General features: G+C 39.0%; 1 protein-coding gene across 1 annotated transcript in view; it reads left to right on the top strand.

Moving 5' to 3' along the window:
• CSMD1 (CUB and Sushi multiple domains 1) overlaps positions 1-17,225 on the top strand; it is a 2,078,553-nt gene that overhangs the window by 1,788,378 nt on the left and 272,950 nt on the right. The window contains exon 27 of the mRNA XM_040243208.1: positions 14,125-14,316. Coding sequence (XP_040099142.1) covers positions 14,125-14,316 — 192 coding nt within the window. The remainder of the gene's footprint in view (positions 1-14,124; positions 14,317-17,225) is intronic.

The following is a 17,225-nucleotide window of genomic DNA, read 5'->3' as shown; positions in this document are numbered from 1 at the left end:
TGTCTCCCACATCTTTCTCCACTCACCCATCGACGATCATGTGGGTGGTTTCCACACCTCGGCGGTTGTGGTGGTGCTGCAGGGACTGTGCAGGCACATGTGTCTCTCTAGGGTCCTGTTTTCATTCCCTTGGACGTGCATGCAGCTGTGGGATTGCTCCATCATGTGGTAGTTTCACTTTCAGTGTTTTCAGGAACCTCCACAGTTTTCCATGGTGCCTGCACCAGTTAACATTTCCACCAACAGTGCACAAAAGGTTCTTTTCCCTGAGGGTGTGTTTGATACTTACCATGAGAGAGAGAGCAGCCCTTTTCTATACAACCAGCCAGAGAGTCATCTGCACCTCCCTTTCTGCTAATCTCGATTCCACTCATACTGAAGGCTCATAAACCATTCCTCAGACAGCAGTGATTTCTGTGCGGAGTCCCAGCATGATCCCCCAGGACCTCAGATGTAACTCTGCATCACATACGATGCTTTAGGCAGGGTTACGCTTTCTTGCTTTAATGAGAAGGAAGTGCTCCTAAATTTTATAGACTGAATTATCACAACCTCATTCACAAAGAAGCTGAGTCAGTGAGGACAGCATAGAAAATGAGTCACTGTGACAAATATTGCGATTAAGCATCTGACCACTCTGTCCAGGACAGAGGTCACCCTTCGCTTCATAATGTGTGTGATCTCATTGGTGTAATAACTAGGAATTAATGAGCTATCTACTCATTCATTCATTTGCGTATTCTTTTATTTATACACTGACAACTAAAAAAGTTTAGTCACAACCTGAAAGTAGAGTGTTATTTTATGGGTGAGAATGTTTAGTATTCCAGCCCAGGAGGTAGCATCTCAGTAACTCTGAGAAAACGGCTCCAAGGAGGTGGGCAGGGGAGTCAGGCTATATACAAGTCTGCAACAAAGGGAGCAGGCAGTCTGAACATCAAAGATTGGGTACCAAGTTAAGGAATTTAGCGTTCTGTGCATGAGAAGATGCAAGCCTCGGGGCTGCCTGAATGCATGCCTTTCGTGAGACAGCACCTCAGCTGTCTGGGGCCAATGCAGTTTCCTTGTTCACGTCTCTTCCTGCATTCCCCCAGCTCTTCGGCAAGCACCGTGGAGGGTGACAACTTACACTGGGTCGCAGTTTGGGGAGCCTTATTCACATGTGAGGCCAGAAATCACTGATGGTGGTGGCATTTCTTGTTTATTGATATGCCAGAAGATCCTTGAATTTCACAACACCAACCAGTATTGAACCCCCTCCTGCTGCATTCCTGATGCTTTGTGGATGTGGAGGATCGGGGCTGAGATGCAGATATTACCTGGTCTTCATAAAAGATATGGAAGAGGCAGGTGGATTTCACCTCCCCTGAGGCTTACGTTGTTCACCCAGACTCCCTCCTGGTCTCTGTCTGCCTCCTCCAGACAGCCCGCCTGGCACCCCAGCTGCCTGGGCAGGACTCTGCTCCACTGTGGCTCACAGAGACAACCTCTGCTGTCCTTGGGTGACCAGCCACTTCTGAGGTCCTCAGCGCCTATCTCACACCCTGTGATCTCCAGTTCATCCACCCGTCACTCTCAGGAACACACACTGCATTCAGATTTAGCAACACTGTTAGAGTGGAAAGGAAAAAAAAATATGTATACATATACACACACACATATGTATTCTTAAGTATTATGAGGCTCATTTAAACTATAGTAAGCTACATACCATTCTAATGGATAATGGCAGAAACCAAAGAGGAACTAAAGAACCTCTTGATGAGGCAAACTTTGGGAGATGGTGAGGGACAGAGAAGCCTGGGTGCTGAAGTCCATGGGCTGCAGAGTCAGACACAACAGGGCAACTGAACGATGACAACAGGCTGCATAATCCTGTATCTTGATGAGGGTGAAAAAGGCAGCTTGAAACTAAACTTTAAAAAAAAATAAAAAACTAAGATCATGGCATCCACCTCTTACTTCATGGCAAACACGGGGGGAAAAGGTCGAAGTAGTGACAGACTTCCTCTCCTTGGGCTCCAAAATCACTGCAGTCGGTGACTGCAGCCTTGAAATCAGAAGACGGTTGCTTCTTAGCAGGAAAGCTATGACAAACCTAGACAGTGTGCTGAAAAGCAGAGACATCTCTCTGCCAGCAAAGGTCCATAAGGCCACGGTCTTCCCATGGTCATGTACAGTTGTGAGAGCTGAATGGTAAAGAAGGCAGAGTGCCAAAGAATTAATGCCCTCAAACTATGGTGCTGGAGAAGACTCCTGAAAGTCCCTTGAACAGCTAGGAGATCAAACTAGTCTATTTTAAGGGAGATCAGCCCTGAATATTCACTGGAAGGACTGATGCTAAAGCTGAAGTTGAAGCTCCAATACTGTGGTCACCTGATGCAAAGAGCCGACTCATTGGGAAAGACCCTGATGCTGGGAAAGGTTGAGGGCAGAAGGAGAAGAGGCATCAGAGAAGGAGATGGCTGGATGGCATCACTGATGCAATGGACATGAACTTGGGCAAACTTTGGGAGATGGTGAGGGACAGGGAAACCTGGTGTGCTGAAGTCCATGGGTTACAAAGAGTCGGATATGACTGGGTGACTGAAAAGCAACACCAAGCTGCACAATCCTGTATCAGAAAACTCAAAGGTGCACAAACATGTGCCTACAAGTGTAATATTATATAAGTTTTATAATAGGCATCACAGAGGCACTGTTTTCTACCTTCTAAACCTACCATGACTTGGGGCTGAGCCCCATCTACACAGCTCTGTAAACAAGCATGTGTATGATTTTCGTGTGAATTAGGTGAGATTAGGGCATCATACTCTTTTTATTGCCCACAGTGTTGATGAGGGCTGCTCTCAACAGTAAGGAACACAAAAGCACTTTGATTTATCAGTTTTCCCCAATATAAGGGATTGCTATTATTTATTCTCAGTTCTAGAGGCATATTGACTCAGGGGAAGTATATGTGATAAATGAGACAGTCTGCAGTTCTCCAATTAGATCCTCCCTCTCTCCTGCCTCCTGTTTCACACCACTCAGTTCACACTGACAAAAGCAAGATCCTCCTGATACTTGGAAGGTGTGGAAATAGTGAAGCTATGATTTAGAAACAGAAAAAGACAGTAAACAAGTGAATAGCACTTGATCACCCTAATGATATAATACCAGATCTTTGCGTTGCTGCAACCATCAGAGATTTCTGTAACATACTGAAGTTGTTAACCATGTACTTGTTATCAGTAAAGAATCTGCGGAGTGTCTAATGAAAAATGTGATACTCATCTTTTTCTCTCCTCAGATTCATCTTGTGTACACAGAGTCTTTTATTTTTCTTACCTCTGAAGACTGAGAATCAATTTAACAGTGGTGACTAACGTGAGAGATGTTTAGAAACGACTCTTTGGAGGAGGAGGGTTGCAGGTTTTAATTTGATTGTGACCAGATATAAAGAAACTAAAATCTCTTTGAATAACTGAATGAGGGAATCTTTGTTGTTATGAGGATACGAAACATAGGATTTTATGATATGTTCAAAATTTGCATATTTGTGTTACTAATAGATATAATTTTTTTTAATAACTAAAGGCTAAAATATTTTTAATCTGCAGGAACAGACATACTTGGCTTTCCATACATGATATTTGACATGATGAAAGGAGATATGTTCATTAGTATTTTTTTCAGGGCACTTACAATTCCTTTACAAAGGAGGGGCTAAGCTTGGTCCTCAGTGCAATCTTTGGAACTTAACCAGCATAACTGATTCAAATACTGTGGTGGACATGAATAACCTGTTATCTACTCATATGTTTTAGAAATTTTCTTTTACATACATGGCCTAATGTTTAACAACAATGTGGCATGCAGAACTCAAAAATATAGTTTTATAACTAGCAAATAAATCTTAAAACATTTATTTGCAAGAAAGAGAAATGTTATTTGACTTACAGACATCACCTAAATTGGACATTTATTGTGTCCCACTAATGTTCTAGTTCCAATAAATGATTATGAGGATCTTTGAGATCATTTTAAAAGCTAGTTTGAAACATTGAAAACAAGTTAATTAAAAAATTGTTGTGTGTAGTCACCCAGTTGTGTCCAGCTCTTTGCAACCCCATGGACTGCAGCACGCCAGGTCTCCCATCCCTCGACATCTCCTGAAGTTTGCCCAAGTTCATGTTCATTGCATCAGTGATGCCATCCAGCCATCTCATCCTCAGATGCCCTCTTTTCCTTGTGCCCTCAATCTTTCCCAGCATCAGGGTCTTTTCCAATGAGTCAGTTGTTCACATCAGATGACCAAAATAGTGGGGCTTCAGTTTCAGCAACAGTCCTTCCAACGAGTATTCAGAGTTGATTTCCCCTAAGACTGACTGTTTTGGTCTCTTTGCTGTCCAAGGAATTCTCAGGAGTCTTCTCCAGCACTAGAGGGCAAAGGCATCAATTCCTTGGTGCTCTGTCTTCTTTACAGTCCAGCTCTCACAACTGTACATGACTACTGGGGAGACGGTAGCCTTAACTATGTGGACCTTTGTCAGCAAGAGTATCGGCTTTTCAAACCACTGTCTAGATTTGTCACAGCTTTCCTGCCGAGAAGCAGTCGTCTTCTGCCTCCATGGCTGTGGTCACCATCTTTCACTCTCTTCATCCTCAGCAAGAGGCTCTTAGCTTTCTGCCATCAGAGTGGTATCATCCACATATCTGACGTTGTTGATGTTTCTCCTGCCTATCTTGATTCCAGCCTGTAGCTCATCCAGCCTGGCCTTTCTCATGATGTGTTGAGTGTTTAGGTTAAATAAATGGACAGCCCTGTCATACTCCTTTCTCAATCCTGAACCAATCACTTGTTTTATACAGGGTTTGAACTGTTGCTTCCATACATGACTACTGGAAAAACCATAGCTTTGACTAGATGGACCTTTGTCAACAAAGTAATGTCTCTGCTTTTTAATATTCTCTTTAGGTTGGTCATAGCTTTTCTTCCAAGGAGCAAGCATCTTTTTATTTCATGGCTACAGTCACCACCTGCAGTGATTTTGGAGCCTAAGAAAATAAAGTCTCTCACTGTTTCCATTGTTTCCTCATCTATTTGCCATGCAATGATGGGATCAGATGCTGTGATCTTAGGTTTTTGAATGTTGAGTTTTAAGCCAGCTTTTTCACTTTCATCTTTGGCTACAAAGAATGTAATCAATTTTGTCTCAGTATTGACCATTGGGTGATGTCCATGTGTAAAGTCATCTCTTGTGTTGTTGAAAAAGGATGCTTGCTATGACCAGTGATCTCTTCATGGATCACTGCCTTGTCGTCATGATGGGGCTTGCATAATTAAAACATAGCCAATGTTATAATATAACCATAGTAGACTCAGACCCTAATATAAGCGGCAGAAATGGTACAAGGTCAACTGTTACAAAAAAGTAAGTGACTTCTGAATTTGAAAATGAAAATCTGTAGTGTAGGGGGATTTATCATCTAGTTTAATAGCTGCAATATAAATAGCTCTTGGATTATTATATTTTGATTTAATTAGCATGAAATATGGGACTCAGGCTTTTTTGCTTTAATGGAATTCACATTCTGCTTTGTGGAAAATCAAAGTGATTGATTTATTTCTGTTGCATGTTGAAGTTTTTTTTTTTTTAATTGTAGGATTCAATTTACACTTACGTTTGATAGTCTCCTTTAATGACATATTTTCATAGCTATTAAGTGCTTATTCAGTACAAAGACCACGAAAGCAAACATTCCACTTTTGAAACATTGTTACAGAGGACATTTGAGTAGCAGATCATAAAATGTATTTAATGTTTTCTTATAATAATGTCCTCCTTTCTGTCAAGTGTTTTAATACCTGTGCTTTCACTGACAGAGTAAAATCTTTCATGCATTCTGAGGTTTCAAGGTATCTATCTTAAGAATCAGTTCAATTCAGTTGCTCAGTCATGTCATGTCCAACTCTTTGTGACCCCATGGACTGCAGCACACCAGGTTTCACTGTCCATCACCAACTCTCGGAGCTCGATCAAACTCACGTCCATCGAGTAGGTGATGTCATCTGAAGAATCTTGGCCTTAGATTTATTTTCCTTCCCTGTGGCTCACAGTAAGAGCATTAATGAAGCCTCTCACTAAGTAGTAATTGTGTTAACTTGAAAGGACTTTTGCTTGATTTAGTATATTTTTTTAAAATTCTGAAATAGTCGTTATCCCCAGGAATTGGTTAAACTCACAATATATAGTCTTCAACTTCAGATTTGCCAATATCCACCCATCATTTCACAATCCTGAAGCCCACGTTGCTTTCTGCATGAAGAGGTATGCAGAAATACACAATTCCTGTATTGAATCCTAATGCTTCATCCCTTCAAGTTTTGAAATTAAACATGAGTATATACCTACATGGAACTTCCTTGGTGGCTCAGTGGGTAAAGAATCCTCTTGCAATGTGGGAGACTCAGGTTCAATCCCTGGGTCGGGAACCCCTGGAGGTGGGCATGGCAACCTACTCCAGTATTCTTGCCTGGAGAATCCCGTGAACAGAGGAGCCTGGTGGGCTACAGTCCATGGGGTTGCAAAGAGTCAGATGACTGAGGAGCTAATCACATACATATATATACCTACACAAAAATAATTTTAAATATAAAATGATTTGTATTCATTTTATATAATTCAAGTGAATACTAAAAGTCAGGCATATACATGTGCATGTGTGTGTGTGTATATATATATATATACACACACAAAAGCTTATATATATATATAAATCTTTTTTTTTTTCTTTTCTGCACTTGGTGTTTATTGCAGCACATGGTCTTATCTCTTGCTGCAGCATGCAGGCTCTCTAGTTTTGGCACACAGGCTCTGGAGCATTTGGTGTTAGTTGCCCTGTGGCATGTGGAATCTTAGTTCCCTGATCAGGGATTGAACCCACTCTCCCTGCATTGGAAGGCAAATTCTTAACCACTGGACCACCAAGGAAGTCCCTACACAAATTTTTAAATTAAACTTTTTCTTTACAAAAACTTGTAAATTCACATGCCCATGTAAGAAGTAAAACAGATCCCGTGGGCCCTTAGGAAGTTCCTCCCAAGTGGTAACCTGAAGAACTAGTGCACACATCACTGCCAGGCTGTCAACAATGGCCAGTCAACAGGCAGAACATCTGTTGCCCAAAGGTTCCTCAGGACGTCCTTTCAGCCACCCACTGCCCTCCTGATGCCTCCCGGCAATCTCCAATGTGCCCTCCATTTCCATAACTCTGCCGTTCCCAGAACATCATATGAAAGGAATCGTGTAGGATGTAATCTCTCAAGACTGACTTTTTTCTCAGTTTAGTGCTGAGGAGATTCACTGGGGCTGCGATGTGTGCCCTGGGTTCACCCCTTTATGTGGCCAAGGAATATTCCATTGACTAAACGTCGCAGCTGGTTTAATCATTCACTCACTGAAGGACATTTAGCTTGTTTCTAGCTCGGGACCATTATGAATGGAGCTGCCATAAGCATTCAAGTACAAGTTTGTGTGTGAACCTAAGTTTTCATTTATCCAGGATAAATGTACAGAAGTGTAATTTCTGGGCTGAATGGCAACGAAATGTTTAGATTTTAATGGCCAAATGATTGTCCAGAGGGCCTGTACCATTTTACATTTCTACCAACAATGTATAAGTGACTGCTTTTCTCTGTATCGTCACCAGTATTTGATGCTGTCTGTTTATATGATATAATTAGCTGCACTAATAGGTGTGCAGTGACATCTCTTTTCAATTCCCGAATGGCCGGTGATCTTGAACATCTTATTACATATCTATTTGCCATCTGTACATTCTCTTCAGGGACACGTTTTTTCATGTCTTTTGTTCATTTTATGGTTGAATATTTTCATGTTTTCCTTTTTTTTTTTTTTTTGCATCTTCAGAATTCTTGATATATTTTAGATACTAGCCTTTTGTCAGATATGTGAATTTTAAACTGCTTTTCTTGGCCTTCATATTGTCTATCCATCTTCTTAACAAAGTCTTTTTGGGGAAAAAAAGTTTTTAATTTTGAAGTTTAGTTTATTAATTTTTGCTTTTATAGATCATGCTGTTGTTGCCATGTCCTTGCCTAGCCCTAAATCCTCAAGATTTTCCTCCTAGACATTTTTCTGAAAGTTTTATGGTTTTACATTTCTGTATCTAAAGCTGTGATCAACCATGAATTAACTTCTGTGGAAGATGTGAGGCTTGCCTCAAGCCTGGCTCTTTCCCCAGTGCCGTGTGTTACTTTTGAAATCCACGGGGAGGGATTTGTGAAACGTGCATCCATCACTTTGAGCAGCCATCACTTCTGTTCTTGACCTTGGAAGATCTTAGAAAACTCTGTGTCTCCAGTTCCTGAAGCACTTTGATGTTGTCAAGAGGGAGAGGAGGAATGTAGACCGAATTAGTGGACCTTGGTAGAATTTGGACCCACCTTCTTTCTTTAATGTGGAGCCTGGGATTGGGTGGAAACACTGCATTATATGAATTGAGGGTCCTCTTTCCTGTGTGTTTTCCAAACCTTTTCCAGCCGCTGAAGCACTGATGGAGTTCTGGGGGCCAGCTCATGTTTATCCTGTCAAACACAGTCAGTGGCCCTCCAGAAGATTTCCCTTTTCTGTGCTATGATCTAACCCAAAGAGCAACTTTTCAGAGAAAATGGTGATCTGACACTTGCACAGAGAATTCATTCAACTTTCTTAACCCAAGAGCAGGTGCTCTTAATACGCAGGTTAAGATCTGAAGATTAGAATATGTCTGCCTCTGATGAGAAGCATACTGGGGTCACTGTGTGTGTTTTTCCATGTATGTGGTGAGCATTCTCTCCGGTACATTATGAAAGGGTATTTTAAGATAATAAATATACACAAAGCAGACTTTGCTTCTGTGAATGAATAACCAGTCAGTAAATATACTTTTTAGTGATGTTTAAATTTTTTTTTTTTTTTAAAGCAAGAAGGCTTGACATCTTTAACAGGACATGGTCCAAATGCTCAATTTTTTTTAGTTAGGATAGAAAGAGAACACAACTTTGCACATTATTTTTGAATGCATATATTCTATACAGTCTCCAGTGTCAAAAATGACTTTAACCATTTGGGAAGAAGTTTGAGTCCACTGTATTTCTCATGAGTCAGTATTTCTACATCATCACTGCTGCCTTGTACAAACAAAATCTCAGGCCCCTGGCTTTTATGCTAAGAGAATCACAGGTTCGGGTCACTCAAGCCTATTGGAGTGGTTCTAGATTCAGGGGCCAAGGAGTGGCGATATCTCTTAGATCCCACTAGGCTTCTGGAAGATTCTATATGACTTGAAACATTCTAGAGAACCCCTGCCTGGGGAAATTGAAAAACACAATGTATACACCTCAGGAATAGTATCTTGTTCTTCTCAGGTGATAGGAGGATAAGACTGATGCAGCTAAAAATATTGTTTCCCTTTTTATGGAAAAAAAAAACTGGAAAGATTTAGTCATTAAAATCCTATTTGACGAAAAAAAATATTTAAGACAAAATTGAGTGAAAGAAAGATAGGGCACATAAAAGAACGCAGTCATGAAAAGGAAATGAGTGTATGCCACCTCCATGACTCTGTGTGACCCTGAAGGTGGAAAAGCAATTTCTGGCCCTAAAGAAATATAGTTGGTTGGAGGCTCTCATATTAGTCTCCAAATAAGCTTTACTGTCATTACCAGAAAGCATTTTTCCGCAATGCGTAACTGGGGGAAAATAAAACGGTGTTTATTAAAAAAACAAAAACAAAACAAAACAGCCAATATAGTCCCCAGTGCATTGTTTTAAATTGTTTGTTTTTTCCTCATGTCGTCTCATTGGTTTTTGGTTTTTATTTTTAATCCAATCTAGAGCACCCTAGGAACATTTTATTTTTATTCTGTAATTCTAAAAGGGAAGAGTAAGAGTTTGGGTTCAATTCAGCTAAGCCTTCATGATCCATTTATTGGAAATCTCAGTTTTTAAAGAAACACAAGCCATATGAAGACCTCCCCTCTAAGCCCATGTGTAGAATCATTTTACTACAATTCACATTTTCATGTAATTGGTGTAAGTTTAGCTAATTATGTAGATGCTGTATTTCTGTATTTTCATGCCTTTTGTTGATTTTCCGGTTGAGTATATAGATGCTATAGTTCATACAATATGAACTACATGAGTACATAAATTTTTAATGCCATGTTCTATTATTATTATTACAGATATTCAGAGTGAAAATTTGCTTTAGAATTAGAAAACTCTTTCAAAATTGAATTAAATTTCATCCCATTAAAGGATATATAACCCTTAGTGCAAGCCACTGTTTTATATACTGATATTCTGTGGATCTTTATTTGGGAGGATTTGAAGAAGTCTATGAAGAAAACATGCTCTATAATTACATTTATTTAGAATACACTGTATTACATTATTTTTTTAAGTTTCTTTATTCTCTGAGCCTTTAATCCCTGATATACAATGGAGACCTACAAGAGAGAGTTGGAGGATGTGGTATTTGTTAGTGTTATTAGACCAGACACCTATAAATAACCTACAGAAAAGTGTTCTGCAGAACACTTGTCATGCAAACTCATGTGTCTTTTGAAATTCTTCTTATGTACAAAATCTGTGCATCTTTGTGTAAAGCTTCTTTACTGAGTAATGTGCTTTTGCTTTTAATGAATATTGAATAAAAATTTGGAAAGAGAAGTAATAAAAGCATATCTCTTTTTAAAAATTACAATGAGACTCATAGATGATCTCCTTGGCTTTTTTTCTAAAGATTTATTTTTAAATTATTTTAGTACTATGTAATTATTTATCATAGAAGTATTACTATGGATATTTACTAAGAGCTGTTGTTGCCAAGTTATGTCTTGGCATGTCAGCCAAGTCATGTCTGACTCTTTGCAACCCCATGGACTACAGTACGCCAGGCTTCCCTGTACTTTGCTATCTCCTGGAGTTTGCTCAAAACTCATGTCCATTGAGTCAGTGAAGCCATCCAACCATCTCCTCTGTTGACCCTTCTCCTCCTGCCCTCAATCTTCTCCATCATCAGGGTCTTTTTCAGTGAGTCAGCTCTTCACATCAGGTGGCCAAAGTATTGGAGCTTCAGCTTCAGCACCAGTTTTCCAATGAATATTCAGGGTTGATTTCCTTTAGGATTGACTGGTTTGATCTCTTTGCTTAATAGACAATTAACTTTTAATACTAAGTATTTATTTTTAAATTATTATAATGCTATATTAAATTAATTCTCACTTGGAAATGAGTATGTAATCATCCATGTGACCACTTGCTTGAGTAAAGAATGAAGTTTCTTTCGGAGATGTGAAATTCAGTCCAATGGACAAGATTGAAAAGGTACAATAGGATTTGCTTATGTTTTTTTCCTGAAGCCCAGAGAAATCTCAGCAACAATAGAGCACAGTTAGATCTTAGATTCTTTAGTTGCTCAAATAGTAAACTCAAGATTGATTGCTTGTAAAATACTAGTTCCATGGAAGCACCATTGTGTTGCCTAGGTGATGGCCACAACGGGCTGTGATTCTGTTGCTTGAATTCTCTAATTCCTCTTCTCTGTTGTAAAAAGTTGTGGGTTATGGGTGTGACACTCCTGGCATCCTAGCTAGCAGCTTTGTGTCCTCAGGTCTGTTCTGCATTCCACTGCTGAACTGGTCTTCTTTCAGGGAGATGTGCTTGCTTTCTGCTTTGCCTGCTGATCTTTGCAGCTGATGAGAGTGGAAACTGAAAGAATCTTCCTCAGTGGCTCTGACTCAGCATTTCCTGCTCTCTTTCCATTGAAAAAACCTACTTTTTTGATACTTATTGAGAACTTTCCTTCAAGTAAAACTCTCCTACTCAAAACACTAATAATTATAATGGCAATGATGACAGGCATGATAAGCCAGCCTTCATGCAGTGGGATTAAGACAGAACTGAAATGGAGGGTCTGCAAGGCCCAGTACGACAGTAAAGTAAGTTCTCTGGAAACATAGCCACCGAAAATATGCCAAACGTGTTGGATATGATTAAGTTTAGCTTTTTAAAATGTATCACTGAAAATGCAGGACAATAAGGGATCCTCAGAGTCACCAAAATAATGTGAGATGCAGAAAGGCCATGAGATTAAGGGGTTGGCTTTGTCCTGGGAGCAGACCCAGGTTAGATCTCTGGGTCAGGAAAATCCCCTGGGGAAGGGAATGGCAACCCACTCCAGTGCTCTTGTTGGGAGAATTCCATGGACAGAGGAGCCTGGTAGGCTATAGTCCATGGGGTTGCAAAAAGTTGAACACGACTGGGTGACTTTCTCACTTTACTTTCCCCTGAAAGCATCTGTCAGTAGGACCCTAGTGAGACTGAATTTCATTTCTGAGAGTCTGTGGGCTGAAAAGATAGGAAAAAACATCTGAGAGCTTTTCAATATTGGAAATATAATCAGATCCACTTACACACTGCTAGAACTCCAAGAAGGAAATGGCAACCCACTCCAGTGTTTGTGCCTAGAGAATCCCAGGGACAGGGGAGACTGGTGGGCTGCCGTCTATGGGGTCGCACAGAGTGGGATACAACTGAAGCAACTTAGCAGCAGCAGCAGCAGCAAAACTCCAAAGAGAGGTCTGCTGTCACTAAAAGGAAGAAAAGTTCGATGGTAAAGACAGATTGGACAGATATGGATATAGAGACAGGTATAGAAATAGACACAGGGACAGAGAATTCATAACCACAACCACAAGCAGGTTTCAAACTAGCTCATAGACAAATTTGTGCCATCTCTGTGGTCCAAAATGCCTCAGCAGAGACTTTCTTTTAAAGAGGTAGAAAGCTTCTCTTGTTCCAGGCACATGGGAAAGTCAAGTGAGAATCCCCTCTGCATATATGCACCTTCAAAAGAATTACTGCAGGTGAAGTTCCAGAAATAGAAGAGCAAAATCAAAATTCAGAGGCACCTTAGATTCTGAGAGATATTGGAATTATTATCAGATCAGACAGTAAGGCTGTAAAAAACAAAAGTGAATAAAATTATGAGTAGAGAACAAAATACTGTATAAATGGCCAAAGATGTTTGAACAAAATGCTAGTAGAGAAACAATGAAAGGAAGTTTAAAACTCAACTACATGATAATATAATAAAGTGATGCAGATGGAAAGAAGATTATGATAGGAAAATGGTCTAAAAAACTACCCAGAAGATGGAACAAAGATTTTTAAAAAATTAAAAGTTGAGACACGAAGGAAAAAAAAAAGAGAGACACAAAGGATAGAGACATTTGTCAAATTTTAATTCATAAGAAGGGAGTACAGATAATAGGAGGGAACTGATATTTGATAAGATAGTTGCTTAATCTTCAGATTTAAAACTTTGAATGGGTTCCAAGCAGGATTAATAAAGGAAGGTTCATTCATAGACATGATATTGCAAAACTTTTATTTCCTTAGAAATATAAGGCAATTCATGCATAGACATCATATTGTGAAATGTTAGGACATCAAAGATGGATGATCTTAAAGTCATTTCAGACTGTGAGATTAAGTAGGAAAACTGGAAAGCAGAAAATTGTAATACATTAACAGCATTGAGGGGGAAATGAGAACAGAAAGATCTATTGATCCTACAGTTATCAGGTTAGTAAAAACATTCTTTAAATTAAAGGAGAATTTAAAATATTTTTAAAAAACTAAAGGTATTTTTGGACAAAACAGTTTAAGAGGGTTTGGGTCATCTTAGCTGGTTGTCACAAGCAAAGGCATCAACCAAAAGAGAATGTATCCTATCTTATTTTCTTCAAGTTTCCTTGAGATTGGGGTTCTCAGATTATTTAAATTGTGGCATATATTTTCATCAAAATATTGTTGAGAAAATCAAAGGGAAATGAGTGTGTGTGCATAGCATCATATAAATCCTTAATATTTTCCATAATTGGTTGAATTTTCATCAGGATTTTTCTAGCATCTGTTCAAAGGAAACATAATCAAGATGCAGGTTATTGAATCTATTCTTGAGGGGAAAAAAAAAAGTTCACATGTGGACAAGTAACTCATTATGCCGATCAAAGAGTGTAGGGATCACGTCTCCAGTCACTAACGTGATGTTGTCCGTTTGTTCCAGCATCCATCGCATCCACCTGCAACGACCCGGGTATGCCTCAAAACGGTACCCGCTATGGGGACAGCAGAGAACCTGGGGACACCGTCACCTTCCAGTGTGACCCCGGGTACCAGCTCCAAGGGCAAGCTAAAATCACCTGTGTGCAGCTGAATAACCGATTCTTCTGGCAACCAGACCCGCCTACATGCATAGGTATTGTGCAATGGAATTTAGCAGTTTTAAATTGGGGAAGGAGTGCATGTTATCATTAAAATTGCTCTATAAAATGTATTGTTCTTCAGGAGTATTTCTCAAGAGTTTCTTGCATACCCTCAGGTTTTCTGAGATTACATTGAAATTTTATTATAAACCTTTAAACTTTATTTTATTAGGTGAAATAAAGGAAGCAGTTTACTTAAAGTACAGTAATTGACATTTACCTAAAATTTCCTATCCTTAACAAATCTTATAAAAATATAGATCAATCAAGTTACTGTAATTTAAAATTTTGGGTGGCTGAAAATTCATAACCCTACCATTGTTGTTCTCATTTTTAATATAGAAATGTGCCCTTAAGCAAAGCCTACTCAATAAAGAATATGTTCTCTTTTTAGATAATTTTTCTGTAATAGCAGTACATTTTTAATAGAATCCTAAAACCTAGAAATTATACTGCTTATGTCAATATACAGATAAAAGGAAAGACTTCTTTCTGAAATATACTAGAATTTTGCAGTTTGACCTTATTAAGAAGAAAACAATTGGTGTTACAGACCTTAATCTGGACAACCAACATCCAAGATAAGTGCTTGTGCGTGCTCAGTCACTCAGTCGTGTCCAGCTCTTTGTGACCCCATGGACTGTAGCCTGCCAGGCTCCCCTGTCCCTGGGGTTCTCCAGGCAAGAATACTGGAGTGGGTTGCCTTTCCCTCCTCCAGGGGATCTTCCTATCCAGAGATCGAACCTGTGTCTCCTGCGTTAGCAGGCAGATTCTTTACCACTGAGCCACCTGGGAAGTCCCCTATTCTATCACAAATATGGTTTTAAGGAAAGACACATTTTTTAACAAACAGTAATTATTCATTCAATTAAATTGTCCATTCAATTAAATATTTTGCCATAAATATCTATTTATGGTAGCCCATCTTAATTAAAAAAAAAAAACCTTTATTATTTTAATGAACTGTCACAGGGTAATTTGTACTTCCTTATAATCTGTTTAAAAAATATAAAATTGAATTAATCTGCAAAGACAGGAAGTGATAATGAAGTGATATGCACATAGTTAATGGCCCATTTTGCATCGGGTGACCTTGAGGGAATTTTGTGACTTAAAATGATTTCTATTGTCATAATGCACAGCAGTGAAAAAATTCTCAGTGGTCCCATGGCGCTATAATGTGCAACTCTTAACTTGTTACAGAGTGCTTGCAGGAGTCTGGAGATAGATGAGATTGACAGCTCTGCTTATTAGCATGTGCAGGCCTGTCAGGGAGCTGCCCTGCTTGTTTAATGTTCTGTGCCGCATTTACATTCCACGACTTTTGTGAGCACTGTCATGCATTTCATCTCAAGCTGAGTCATCAGGAGACGTGCCAGATTTCCTCGTGTGCCTTTTTTAAAGTGGAGTAATTACCTATAAGTGCAACCAACATGTTAAACCATTGGTCTGTTTTTAAATCAGGAAAGGCACTTTTTTCCTCAGTTTGCATGAGTTTAAGCTTATGGAGGGGTATATAAAGAAGCAATACAATTACCAGTTAATCTCTTGAAGATAATTTCTTGGTTTACATTCATTTGAACAATTCATTATAAAATTTGACCACCTTCCCAACTAATCTATAGTCTTTTTTGCGTTTGCCTCTTAGTTATCTAACTTTGATCAGTGACTTGGTAAACCAGTTCTCAGCAATGAAAACAGATAACACTTCATCTTTCTTCGTATCCGCTCCACAGATAAGCTAACATCACTCCCAGGCAATAGAATATCAATTGTATTGGCAACAAAACCACCCACACACATAGATATTATGTAACACAAAAATGGAAAGTGCATACTTGGGAATAAATGAGTATCTTTTCATCCCATTGTGAACATTTTTCCCTCAGAAAAGAGACTATGCTTTTGTAAGACAGTGGTCCACCTTAGTGGTGGTCATGCTTTGGTGCTCATCTAAATTCTGTTCTGCTGATACAAGACATTTTTTACTTTTTTTTTTTGCTTCTTCCTTATTAAAACATTGCCTATTTTTGTATAAGTTTTATAAGCTACAGTTAAGAAAAAAGATGAAAAAACACTGTCACCTTTTTACCTAAGGGCAACTGCTATTCACTTAAACATGCATATGTAAGTGTCATAGTTATTTTATGTATATATAACCTATTTTTAAAATATTTTTAAATGATAGCACCCTGAATGATTATTTTATAAACTATGCTTTTTATTTACCAGTACAGGATGAGTATCTTTTACTGTCCTTACTTATTTTTTTCCTAATTAACATTTCTGCCTATAGAGTTGCTCTCTGGATCAATAATGACCAATATTGACCCCACTAATCCCTCCTCAGTGCAGAGTTAGGTGTTTCAGCCTTTTCCCTCTCACAGAAATCGCTGAGATGAACACTGCTGCAGAACACATCCGTGATTTTTTATGAATGACATAGTTCTACAAACTTATCTATTTCTAGAGTTTGCAAAACTTTTCCGGAAAGATTGCCCAATTTAATCATCATCAGCCATCGTATGATTGTTTATTTTCCCCAACTCAGAAAAATAATGCTATATATGCTATTTGTTAATCTCATAATATGAGCAGGACGTGAAGATTCCTTGGTGATTCAATTGGCAGATTAAATTAGCAGTGAGATTGAACTGTTTTTAATTTCATAGTCTCATTGGCCGCTTGAATTTGCTCTTTCCTATTGACAGGCTAACATTTTCCCATTTTACTCTTAGTGCATTTTTTCCTCCTATTTGCTGCTCTCTCTCTCTCTCATGCTTTCATAAACTCTCTCCGTCGCTCCCCTGTTCGTATGTTACTCTTGTTTCCACCAGTTTGTCACTGACTGCTCACCCTTCTTATGGTTTGCTTGGATGCCACACTCTTTTCATTTCACAAA

The sequence above is a fragment of the Oryx dammah genome, unplaced genomic scaffold (genome assembly GCF_014754425.2).
Source record: "Oryx dammah isolate SB20612 unplaced genomic scaffold, SCBI_Odam_1.1 HiC_scaffold_7, whole genome shotgun sequence".
NCBI classification, from domain to species: domain Eukaryota; kingdom Metazoa; phylum Chordata; class Mammalia; order Artiodactyla; family Bovidae; genus Oryx; species Oryx dammah.
The sequence above is the reverse complement of the archived record's forward strand: the minus strand, read 5'-3'. Positions and strand labels throughout refer to the sequence as shown.